Source organism: Polyodon spathula, unplaced genomic scaffold, assembly GCF_017654505.1.
Source record: "Polyodon spathula isolate WHYD16114869_AA unplaced genomic scaffold, ASM1765450v1 scaffolds_3901, whole genome shotgun sequence".
Classification (NCBI taxonomy): Eukaryota; Metazoa; Chordata; class Actinopteri; order Acipenseriformes; family Polyodontidae; genus Polyodon; species Polyodon spathula.
Window position 1 is genome coordinate 113 of NW_024475359.1, and position 12,794 is coordinate 12,906.

Here is a 12,794-nt window from a genome sequence, read left to right on the forward strand (position 1 = left end):
ATAGTTTACTATGTTCTTTTTAATATGCTTTACTATACCTCCCTGGCTTTACCATGCTTTCACTGCTTTATTAAACGTTGCTATGCTTTCTCCCCGTTTCGACAGGACTGTTTGCACGGACCACTGTTTGAAATCAGTGTTCATTTCGCTAGGGAAACATTTTATAAGGGTACAGTAGATCATTAAAATTAGAGCACAGTACAGGACCAGGGAATCCACCTGAATTGCATCAACCACCCACTTCAGGGATAAAACACAAGGTGATTCCCCAGTGCTGTAAAATTCTCAAACAATCCAGATGTGTTCTAGATTGCATGGGTTTACAGCAAGTCACTGTTAATGTTTATCATAATTGAACGCAATGTTATTTTTATTACTCACCCATATAAATATGAATTTAAAAGAAAGAGACAAACAGAAGAGGGTGTGGCTTTTCATTACAGAAAGGTACCGATCTGTTTAGGAAAGAGCACTTGAAAAAGTTTTCTTCTCTAATGTTAATACTGCCTGTGCTCCAAACATCTGTTACAACTTAGAATCACATGTAAAGTCAGAACAGGAAAGCACAGGAGAACTGATGATGAAATCAACATTGAGAAATCAGACTCTCACTTAGTTTAGTGCGGATATTAAACATGGTCTGTAGAGCCCTTTCGTTATATCCAGGCACCTCCCTAACAAGCATGCATTTAAACTACATTTTATGCAAATCACCTTTCCAAAATCTCCATCAATCATTTTGCAAAGACTGACAGTTTATTTCAACGGATCTATGTGTAATATTAAAGCTGGAGATAATCAATGTCTAGCTTATCCTCATTTGTTGCAGCAGAAGGGACAGGTTAATAAAAGGCTGCTCCCTGCTGACGCTCTGCTGTACGTACCGTACTTCTTGCAGAAAAGCTCATCCACCAGCTTCCTGAGTTTGGTGATCCTGGCATACCACTCCTCTCTTACTACAAACACAAAATACAGTGCCAGTAAATCAGCACCCAGCTACTGCCCTCAGCTCGGTGCGCACAGTAAGGAAGAGCGCTGACACTTCTAATTAGTTTATACATTTCACACACAACGGCTTTGTTATTGGGACATTCTAAAGTTTCTAAAACAGTGGGTCCTGATATTGTCAGATCTGGCCCTGTAGCTTGAATCCAGTTTTTCTTTATTTGAGTGTGTGCTGAAGTGCGGTGGGATGGCTCCAAGAGATGGACATTTGCTATTAAAGTATAAGTCTTTCACTTCCTTTATTCCAAAATGTTCCCATATTGTATTTACTAGTATATCTCCCTCATTTTAAATGCTGGATTCCTCAATATACCAGCGTGCCAATACAATTGTTATATACGGGCCATTGTAAGCACGATCAGATAGCTGATAACCAAAATATTTACTCAGATATTTTCATTATTTTCTAAATTCATATGGAAAGATTGTAAATCAAAGATAAAAACAGACACATTATTTCTTCCTGTTGAAAAGGGAGGAGTGTCACTCCCAACCCCACACTTGTATCACAAGGCAGAGAAAGGTTACAGACTGGGTGTTTGAGTCTGATGCTCCCATGCATATCACACGAGAAAGGTTACAGACTGGGTGTTGGAGTCTGATGCTCCCATGCATATCACATGAGAAAGGTTACAGACTGGGTGTTGGAGTCTGATGCTCCCATGCATATCACATGAGAAAGGTTACAGACTGGGTGTTTGAGTCTGATGCTCCCATGCATATCACATGAGAAAGGTTACAGACTGGGTGTTGGAGTCTGATGCTCCCATGCATATCACATTAGAAAGGTTACAGAATGGGTGTTGGAGTCTGATGCTCCCATGCATATCACATGAGAAAGGTTACAGACTGGGTGTTGGAGTCTGATGCTCCCATGCATATCACATGAGAAAGGTTACAGACTGGGTGTTGGAGTCTGATGCTCCCATGCATATCACACGAGAAAGGTTACAGACTGAGTGTTGGAGTCTGATGCTCCCATGCATATCACATGAGAAAGGTTACAGACTGGGTGTTGGAGTCTGATGCTGCATATCACATGAGAAAGGTTACAGTCTGGGTGTTGGAGTCTGATGCTCCCATGCATATCACATTGAAAGGTTACAGACTGGGTGTTGGAGTCTGATGCTCCCATGCATATCACATGAGAAAGGTTACAAAGCATATCACATTAGAAAGGTTACAGAATGGGTGTTGGAGTCTGATGCTCCCATGCATATCACATGAGAAAGGTTACAGTCTGGGTGTTGGAGTCTGATGCTCCCATGCATATCACACGAGAAAGGTTACAGACTGAGTGTTGGAGTCTGATGCTCCCATGCATATCACATGAGAAAGGTTACAGACTGGGTGTTGGAGTCTGATGCTCCCATGCATATCACATGAGAAAGGTTACAGACTGGGTGTTGGAGTCTGATGCTCCCATGCATATCACATGAGAAAGGTTACAGACTGGGTGTTGGAGTCTGATGCTCCCATGCATATCACATTAGAAAGGTTACAGAATGGGTGTTGGAGTCTGATGCTCCCATGCATATCACATGAGAAAGGTTACAGACTGGGTGTTTGAGTCTGATGCTCCCATGCATATCACATGAGAAAGGTTACAGTCTGGGTGTTTGAGTCTGATGCTCCCATGCATATCACATGAGAAAGGTTACAGACTGGGTGTTGGAGTCTGATGCCTTACATTTGGCAGGCAAAGGAAATGACTCATACAGGTGTTTTGAAAGTAACACTACAGATTGAAAGCGGGTTCTGTTTCGTGTAATCTATGCCGTCTCGCTCCAATCTGCAGCTGCTATCAGACCATGTGACCCACAGCACAGGAAGTGATTAGGTACTAGGAAGCAGCTGTAAAATAATAATAAAAAAATCTATTCCTAGGGCTACCATGTGACTCCATCCACACAAAGACAGTTTGGTTTGGTCAGGCTTATTTATTTATTTATTTATTTTTTAACTCGCATCGCAGTGCATTCTGGTACTTTTTACCTGTCTCAGGAACCTTTCACAGCTGGTCTACACTTAGAATGCATTAGGGTGTAAGTTGAACTGTCCCAAACTGTCCTAGTGTACATGGAGTCACATGGTAACCCTGTCTATTGATGTTTTTTGATCACTAATTAACAAGCACCCAAAAAGATTTTAATTAATTTAATAAGTAGCAAGAAAATAGATTTTAAAGGTGGCCAGTCCAGTCCAGCCCAGTTAAGCATATCAAACCAGCATGGTCCACTCCATCCATTAATTGTGTGCTGAAGGACAGAAGGCTGACTCTACCTTGTGAGGAAGGGTTATCCAATAGGAGCTCTTCTCTAACTGTGTTGAGAAGCTCCGGCCTGTGGGAGAGACACAGAGACATATGGAGATTGTGTTTCTAGTGTGGCACTGCCATGGCACAGCATAAGAGGCGGCTGGGGGTGTACCCAGTGCCCATCAAAATGAAATGTCCACACCATTGCCTATTCAGACATACACATACACTATATTATCAGAACTCACCTTTCCCAAAAAAATGTACAGAGCAAACTTGGAAAGAAAGATGCAGTATTGTGATTTCATGTAAGTTTTTTTTTCCACTGCATTCCATATAGTTGGGTTTATACACTTGCAGTTTACCTTTTGCTCTAAGGTTTCAATATTCACTAACAATGGAACTTAACTGAAAGAATCATAGAACGCAGCTCTGCACCACACATTGGGGTCTATTCATAAAGGGTTAACGCCTGTCGAAACGAGAAAACAGGAGTACATGATCCGATTTCTGCCTATTTAACGGCAGTTGCTAGTTATAAGAGATCATTCAGATGCGTCATTAAGCCCCAATGATTTTCGTCTATGAAGGCATGTTTCTAACGAATTGAGAGAAAAGTTAACGATTAGCTCATTAGCATAATGTTTTCATTGGTCCTGAGCGTCAACCTGCTATTCATAACTAGGAGTTATTGAACGCTTTCTACAGTCAAGTCTAAACTAACGACAGCCTCAGCAGACTATTTTTTTAAAGACATATTTTATTACTGCACTTGCTCTGTTATACAGTTTGACATACCCGTGATTAACACTAGCTAGTTTGAAAAAATCTTACGTGTGTGTATGGAAAAGTGTTTGCCAGCGTTGCCAAAGAAAACGAAAATTTATTTGTTTATTTATTTTTCTAAATTATGACACGTCCTGAATTTTTGACAGACGTGACAGGGGCATCGGAATCAGGTTTTGCAAACTGCCCGTGGCTGGCAGCTGCAGACTCGGGTTTCTGCAGGACTGTCAGTGGATTCCGCTTTTCTTTTTGCAATCAATGGCAACGAAACATTAATAATTTAAACTAAATTAGTTTTATTACAACAGTCGGCAAATACTTTTATGATGACTATTACTGCTACTAAACGTCATGTCTCTATAGCCAAGAAACTTAAAAGTGACCTAGGGATGTAGACAATCATGACATGGTCCTGGAAAAACACAAACTCTTCTTACCTGTCTACCGTCTCTGTGGCGAAGACAAGCGAACGAGCGGCTCACTGATTGGTTGCTTGCGATTAGGTGGATTCAGCTGTTACCATTTACTGTCCCGCAAGTTTCAGTGACGGCAAGAACGATGTCAACATATCATTAAAGCGGAATACGAAAAACGAGAATGACATGCTTTATTTTTTACTCTGTTTAAATTGGAATGTGTCATGAAAAATGCAGACTTTTTAGAACCAAACTATTTGCAACCTGCATTTTGATAGTACTGATATATATATATATATATATATATATATATATATATATATATATATATATATATATGTTTTTCCAGTGTACCGTTGCTGGCATCCTGCAGCTGTCATCACTGATTGCATTGGTCAAATGTACTATAAATGAGCGTTGATATCACTCCATTTCTGTAATTTCAAAATAACCCTTTTACCCAGACCCAAAAGAGGTGTTTTAAATACTCTGTGTATATTCAATATTTCATGCTGAATTAACTGTTACAAAAACAATAACTAGCCACCGATTGAACAGTGAAAATGAGGTTGCCTTGGCTTTGCAGAGTTTCACAAAGACCTTTCCAGAGCCCCAGCCCTAAAGAAAAAAATGTTAACTTTGCTAAGTTCCTTAGAATTTCCTGCTACATGAAATCTTAACCACATCCCTGATGACCTGTACGGCCAGACCTTTGGAGGTTCAATCAGCAACATGTTCCTAATTGAATATCAGCCAGGTAACAATCAGCAATCCTCAAAGCACTTCAAACACTTAAAAGCAAGAAGCAAAACCCGAACCGCCTTACCCACAATGCAATGGAGATGAGCTTGTCTGCATTCGATGATAGAGCTTTTAACCTCAACTCATCGACACAGGACAGGACAGAACACAACACAACACTGTCCGTTACACTCTTATACAGTATACAGTATACGTGATGCTGACATAGGTCACCATGCAGATTAACAGATCAATGAACGCTGGTGGGTCTGAATTACCAGGCTGGCTGCAGCAGGCGCTGCGACTCACTTCTTAATGACGAAGTGGATCCGCTCCCGGGCTTGCAGGATCCTCTCGAGGCGCGGGATCCCGTAAGTGGAGGGTCTCCTGAAGGGAATTCCCTCCGGCAGCCCCTCTATGAACAGATCATCCTTGTGGGACTGGAAGAGCAGGTAGGGGACAGACACCGGCCCCGTGGCTTTGATAGCTAGCCCTGGAGGAGGAAACACAAGTCACTTAGAAGCGCTCTCACGTAATTAACTTGGTGATCATCTATTCAGTCACATCGTTGCCTTTTACACTGGTTATCCCTTTATTGGTTTAAGAGTAGTCTTCTCAACCACTTCTTATTATAATTACTCAAATAGCGTGCTGGCTCTTACTTCTATAAAGACACTTTGGCTGATGTAGCCTATATTACAAATGTCTATGGAACTGAAGAGCAACTCCTGGACACAGTCACCTTAACACACAGTAATTGCAATAAGAAACCACAGAATGATTGCAAACGTCACGAAAATATAACACAGAAATCATCATTTGAAACTACTTTTCGACTCAGCTGTCATTAATGTTATATGCTACACATTAATCACGGTATTGAATGTGTTTGTACCGGACCGTGCTGGCGGTTTCAAAGAGATCGATACAAGCTTACCATATTTCTTTTCAAACAACTCCTCCACTTGTTTCCTCAGCTCAGTAATCCTGGCGTTCCACTTTTCTGTTGAAAAAATACACAGGAAAGTAAATCAGCAAAAAATATTGTAAACTTGTACAGAGTGCAGTAAATTCAACTGTACCGATGTTGCTGAGGTAAAATACCCAAGGAAGTGTTACCTGAGAGTCAGTGACACACACCCCTGCCACGAGTATGAAGAGAGGAAGTGTTACCTGAGAGTCAGCGACACACACCCCTGCCACGAGTACGAAGAGAGGAAGTGTTACCTGAGAGTCAGTGACACACACCCCTGCCACGAGTATGAAGAGAGGAAGTGTTACCTGAGAGTCAGTGACACACACCCCTGCCACGAGTATGAAGAGAGGAAGTGTTACCTGAGAGTCAGTGACACACACCCCTGCCACGAGTATGAAGAGAGGAAGTGTTACCTGAGAGTCAGTGACACACACCCCTGCCACGAGTATGAAGAGGGAAGTGTTACCTGAGAGTCAGTGACACACACCCCTGAAGAGACACACACCCCTGGAAGTGTTACCTGAGAGTCAGTGACACACACCCCTGCCACGAGTATGAAGAGAGGAAGTGTTACCTGAGAGTCAGTGACACACACCCCTGCCACGAGTATGAAGAGAGGAAGTGTTACCTGAGAGTCAGTGACACACACCCCTGCCACGAGTATGAAGTCGTCGATGACCATGACATACATCATCAGTGTGTACAGACCAGTGCACAATAAAAATGACCATTTCAGTGTTATTGTATTGCTTTGATTTAACACGCAGCATTTATTTGAAATTGCTAACAACAGCGCTTACAGATTATAAGACATGCCTCTATTTGTTAATATGTTCAAACAGCCAAATGATCAGAATCCTGAGTGTAAACTACAGCCAATGCTAGTGATTGCTACCAGAGCACTCCAATAAGGAAACCTTAAACACCAAACACTACCAATGAGAAAAGCCTCTGGTTCTTAGGTGAGAGGCAGCCAGGTTGTATGTATATATGACAATGATGTGTTAAACTTTATAAAAAGTAATAAAACTCCCACTTACCGAAATTAAACTCCCTCACTTTCCTTTTGCTGGTGGTGGCCGGCTCGCTGGGTACGTCCGTGGCTATAATCTTTGGTCTTTTGTTTCGTGGCATATACTCATCTTCTAAATACATGAGGGGAAAAATAAGGCATTTTAAAACCTTCGCACCGAGTGTACGGATTTCTCAGCAACAAGAGTGAACTTGAAGGATGTTACAAAGCTTTTTATTTACTGGTCAAAGTGCAAAATTGTTAATTTACAAATACCTCATTAAAATTAAGGCTGTATTTTTTTATGGTTATGATGGATTTCATATGAAGACTCCCATGTGAAAATTCCCATTTCTGAAAGAATAGTGTACATATTTAGCGCATTCATATTTTTTAGCATTTAATGCATCTTATTTTATTTATGTTTTTTTTTTTATTACTATTCTGTTTGATAATTCACTGATGGTTTAAACAGAATGTGTTTAAAAGGCGGACATGATAAATGAAATATTCAGCAATTTAGCATTTACTGTTGTTCAGGCCAGTAGTTGTATAATAACTGTAAAGACAATTATTGCTTGACAACACCATTTTTTCATTTTAACAAATATTATGTTTAATTGTGAAATACCTATTTTTAGACTGTGAAATAAGCATTTTTTTGTGATGAAAAAAGTACAGCCCAGATTATAAACACATTTTATTGTGTAAAATAAAATATTGGTAATATTCCTAAATGCCTCTACCCAAGGACCTTACTTATTTTTTATATACATATTTTCTCTTCTAGGTACTTGTATAACTTGACCCTTCTTATAAATGTGCATCTTTACGTTGCTTTACAACATATTTCACTGCCAATAGCTTTGTTTCAGAAAGCAAAACTACTACCCAATGAAAAACGCACCACAGAAAAAATGCAAGATAGTACACCAGTAATCGATTCTGTGCTAAAACTGGCCTAGATTAAATGATAATAATATTTTTTTATATAGCGCCTTTCATAGTGGACCACCATTACAAAGCACTTTACAAGATACAAGACCCAAAACGGAGCACAAGTGACTTGCTCAGGGTGACCCAGTGAGCCAGAGGCTGAGCTGGGATTTGAACCAGGAACCTCCTCGTTACAAACGCGTTTCTTTAACCACTGGACCACACAGCCTCCTATAGAGAGGGCGGCACTGCAGCAATAAGCTTAGCTATACTAAGAAATACTAAAATTCAATGGCAAACGTTTCGACAGTCTTTTTCAGTGACTTCGTTGAAGTTTTGTTTAGTATTTCTTAGCACTAATGATTTATATTTATGAATAAAGCATAGCTATGGAGCTGCCATAAAGTTTGATTTAATTCAGGTCAATGTCATTAAAATATAAGACATATAATTAATTCCTTACTGGCAAACAGAAACAGACCTAAGTGAACTGTTTAAAATGTAGTTAACTTTTAATTTTTTATTTTTTTTAACATTGCTATACTAAAACTAATCTACATCCATGTATCAAGAATAAGAACAAGAATCGACCCACAAACAATGTTATCACAATGGCATTGTCTTTATTAAATATACTTGACATAAACACAGTACACAGTAACACATGAGAATGGTAACACAATCGCTGGGTTATACACACAGAACTCCATCATACAAATACAAAGGCAGCTGGAAACAATAGAGACATTTAAAAACTGATTTGTGAGAAACAAGCAAGTAATGTTGAGATTAAGAAAATACATATAATGTAGAACATAGCTGTCCAACTTCTATTTGTTAAGAGCCATGATTAAATATTACTAAACATACATTATGAACAAAAAAAAAAAATTCTGAAACATGAAATAAAGTTTACTAAAGCTTTTCCCAGCCTGCTAACGACACGGCTTCAGCATGCTTGTGCTCATTAGACATGGCTTCAGCATGCTTGTGCTCATTAGACACAGCTTCAGCATGCTTGTGTTCATTAGACACAGCTTCAGTATTCCTGTGCTCATTAGACACAGCTTCAGTATTCCTGTGCTCATTAGACACAGCTTCAGTATTCCTGTGCTCATTAGACACAGCTTCAGTATGCTTGTGCTCATTAGACACAGCTTCAGTATTCCTGTGCTCATTAGACACAGCTTCAGTATTCCTGTGCTCATTAGACACAGCTTCAGTATGCTTGTGTTCATTAGACACAGCTTCAGTATTCCTGTGCTCATTAGACACAGCTTCAGTATGCTTGTGCTCATTAGACACGGCTTCAGCATGCTTGTGCTCATTAGACACAGCTTCAGTATGCTTGTGTTCATTAGACACAGCTTCAGCATGCTTGTGCTCATTACACATGGGCCATGTTTAAGCACATCAGTTTGTTTGCATTGTGACAGGACTCAGTCCTATTAAAGACCAGCCCTCTTTTAAAACACATTAAGAGCTTTGAATGGGATAGTTCACTTCTACAGGGAAAGAGGCACACTGAGGAGAGCAGTGACCCGTGTACAGTATGGCTCAAGAGGTCTGTGTTGGACACCTGTGCAGAGAAAAAACAGATGACCAGCAACGACTTGGAAAGAAAATAACTTTTTATAGCAACTTACGATACTGTAAGACAATAGGTGAAGGGAAGTGATAATTCACTGAATTATGACTTTACGATCTAAGAACAACAAAACACGGGCCACACTGCAAATTATAGATACTATCCATGTATTCTATTAGCTTCGGGTAATAAACAGCTAACCTTTCCCTAGATATGAGATACACAGCATTACAGCAGCATCTACTGTAATAATTGTAGATAATCTACAAACACAATAAGAACTTGATAAAGATTACATTCATAGAAGTAACATTACACATAACTACACCATGCTGATGTAATTGTATACATGTATGTACAACAAAAAAGTCACCATAATTCTTTGTGAAGCCGTACATTAAGTCATGTGGAATTGTGCATGAAGGTTGACACACAACACTATAAATTTAGTACTTGCACCAGTGTGCACCACTTGCTGGTGTTTAAATGTGTATTTTTGTAACCTTATCACACAGTTGCTGGCTTGGCATAGTCAATACTATGCAAGTGATGCTGGACGCAGTGTCTTCTAACCACTGTGTCTATGATTTCAGAGGAACTACCTGTATCAAGGAAACACAAATATGGTATTAATATGAATCACAGTGAGTGAATACAATGGATTCAATCAATCAAACAATATTCACTGCTTTCCAACCCCAGTTTTTCCCTGTTTTATGGTGCTTCATTGAAATATTATAAATCCTTAATTTAACAGTTTGATTGAATGTTTCCATACAAAAAGGGGGTAAAGATTACTGCATTTTTGGATTCCCTGAAAGAATGTGCCAGTGGAAAAGAGGCATGAGACTGTACGCACTGGTGACTCCACTAAAACATACATTTCAGTGTAGTAAGCCATGGATGATGTATTAAAGTGTTCATTTATGTATTATAGCGTTACAGACCAGTGTGGATGTTCTATAATAAACATGACACTTACTGAAAAATGATAAAACTCTGTATTGGAGCATCATAACCCATAACTAATCAGAATGACTGGAAACTCCATAAAACAGCGAGTGAAATGTAAACAAGCAATAAGGATGACATTTGAAGGACAATGGGCTTTCTTTTTCCTTAAGCTAATAATGTATTTGTGTTGTTTCGCTCTGCTGGTAAAGTATTACGCACCTCATGCATTAGTCCCTGTTCGGTCCGGTTATCAGCTTGCACCGAGTGATACCTGCGTTCGAGGAGCCGCGCACCTGCATGAATCCCGTCAGCAGGACAATAGGGGTCATTCGGATGCTGTGGTTGGAGTAGATTGTGGACAGCTGGGCTTCCTTCGACAGCCTGGGCATCATGCTGCCTACAAGCATTGCATCCAGTCAGGTATGCCTTAATATAGACACTCACACCAAACAGTGTATAACCGCACAGACACAGGGCAGATGCAGAGATGTAGTTGCTTCTTTGCCTGCCTATACCCCCAAAGCTGAGAGAAGTTCAAATACAAAACGTGGCGGTTTGGATGTTCAGAAATCTCTGCATAGTTTACTGCACACCACATGGTAAACTGTGATTGTATAAACAACACATCAAAGCATGGGTGTTTGATAGAGGTCTTTCTTGCTTTTCTACTCTTTTCTGAGATGGTCCTTCGTATGAGCTCATGTGCTTTTCTAGCCTATAAGCACACGAAATAGGTTCAAGAGCCTGGCCACCATGCTGTTATCTGGACTCAGCGACTGAAGACCACAAGACCAATTCTACATCATTATTCCATGGTAGTGCCTATCAATGCTATCAATGTACTGATCAACCAATGTATGGTAAAATATGACTATTTCAACAGCCTAGTATGTGAGAAGGCCTCTGGGCAATGATAAACTGGGGTTGCGTTGAATGAACTGTGCGATCATATACTGCCACACAGCCACTACAGGGCACAAACAGGACTGCAGTGGATCTGTGTTACAATGCAAGTGTGATGTACTAACATACAACTCCTTAAACTTTTGACAATAGTCAATTACTTGTGTGAAACAATGTTCAGGTTCTATCCCAATTGGAGAAGAGGTTCTCAGGATCTCTGTAAAACTCTAATACACTCCTACAATGGACTCTACCGTCATTGAATTACCAAGCATTGTGCCACTGCAATGATCTGAGTTCTTAATTACTTACAGCAGTCATGGTCTGCAGTATGAACTCTAGTATAAATCTGGGCTTTATACACACCATGAATTGCATCCAGCATGGTGAGGTACCACTTGTCTAATAAGATATAATCAGCTCCACAACTAGTCTCTTAGGACTTATCAGGCAAACTTTTACTGAAATCACGGGTGGGAAGGAATGCTAGAACAATGAGAAGAGTTTTGGAATATGAATTGGGTTGCTTTCTATTCCTCACCTAAGACGTTGACTCCGACAGGTTTGGTGTTGTACCAGATCTCCGTGGAGGGGTGCAGGATGGGGTGCTGGAACAAGGCATTGCTGAATGGGTTCAGTTTGGACAGGTAGAGCTGGAAGGCAGCCACGGGACACCTGGGATCTCCCGGGATGGAATACATCCTGACCCTGTGACAGCCCTGCTGCTCCGAGACTGCCTGTTCATCCTTCACTGCATAGACAAACTCCCTGCCTGCAAACAAACGAGAGCTGAGACACTCACTCTGACACCTCGCAGCAATTCAGAAAGATCACAAATACTGGGGAGTACAACACTGCTCAGTGCAATCACTGCTTATGTTCTAAGCTGTGTGCTTTAATTTACTAGCAAAAACAAGCTCTTCCCAAAGTATACATGCCTGTAACAATCCTGGTAAATATCTCACTCTAGCCCAGTACAACCAGCTTGCTGTGTTTTAAAACTGGTAAAATGAGTGCTACCCTTATAAAAGCGTCCCATAATAAAAGCATAGCAAAGTGTAATAGAGCATTATGAAGGGATGGTAAAGCATACTTAAGCATGGTAAAGAATAGGGAGATACAGTAAAGCAAATAAAACAAACTTTGCTAACCACAGTAAGCACATATTGTGACCATGGGTAAGGCATGGGAAAACTGCAAAATGACCATGCAAATAGACT

The 12,794-nt window shown here is 40.3% G+C and overlaps 1 protein-coding gene and 1 long non-coding RNA gene across 2 annotated transcripts; both read right to left on the reverse strand.

Annotated features, from left to right (window-relative positions):
* Positions 1 to 884: 884 nt before the first annotated feature.
* LOC121312447 (general transcription factor II-I-like) lies at positions 885 to 7,336 on the reverse strand (the record flags this gene model as incomplete). Its single annotated transcript, XM_041244249.1, has 5 exons — positions 7,222 to 7,336; positions 6,143 to 6,208; positions 5,515 to 5,698; positions 3,289 to 3,347; positions 885 to 956 (listed from the first exon to the last, which is right to left on the reverse strand). Coding segments are annotated over exons 1-5 (496 nt in total), but the record flags the coding sequence as incomplete, so codon positions are not given.
* Positions 7,337 to 8,741: 1,405 nt separating this feature from the next.
* On the reverse strand, positions 8,742 to 12,635 carry LOC121312446. The gene is made up of 3 exons (XR_005949838.1): positions 12,116 to 12,635; positions 10,891 to 11,068; positions 8,742 to 10,319 (listed from the first exon to the last, which is right to left on the reverse strand). It is a non-coding gene; the product is annotated as an uncharacterized LOC121312446 (long non-coding RNA).
* Between the last annotated feature and the right edge of the window lie 159 nt (positions 12,636 to 12,794).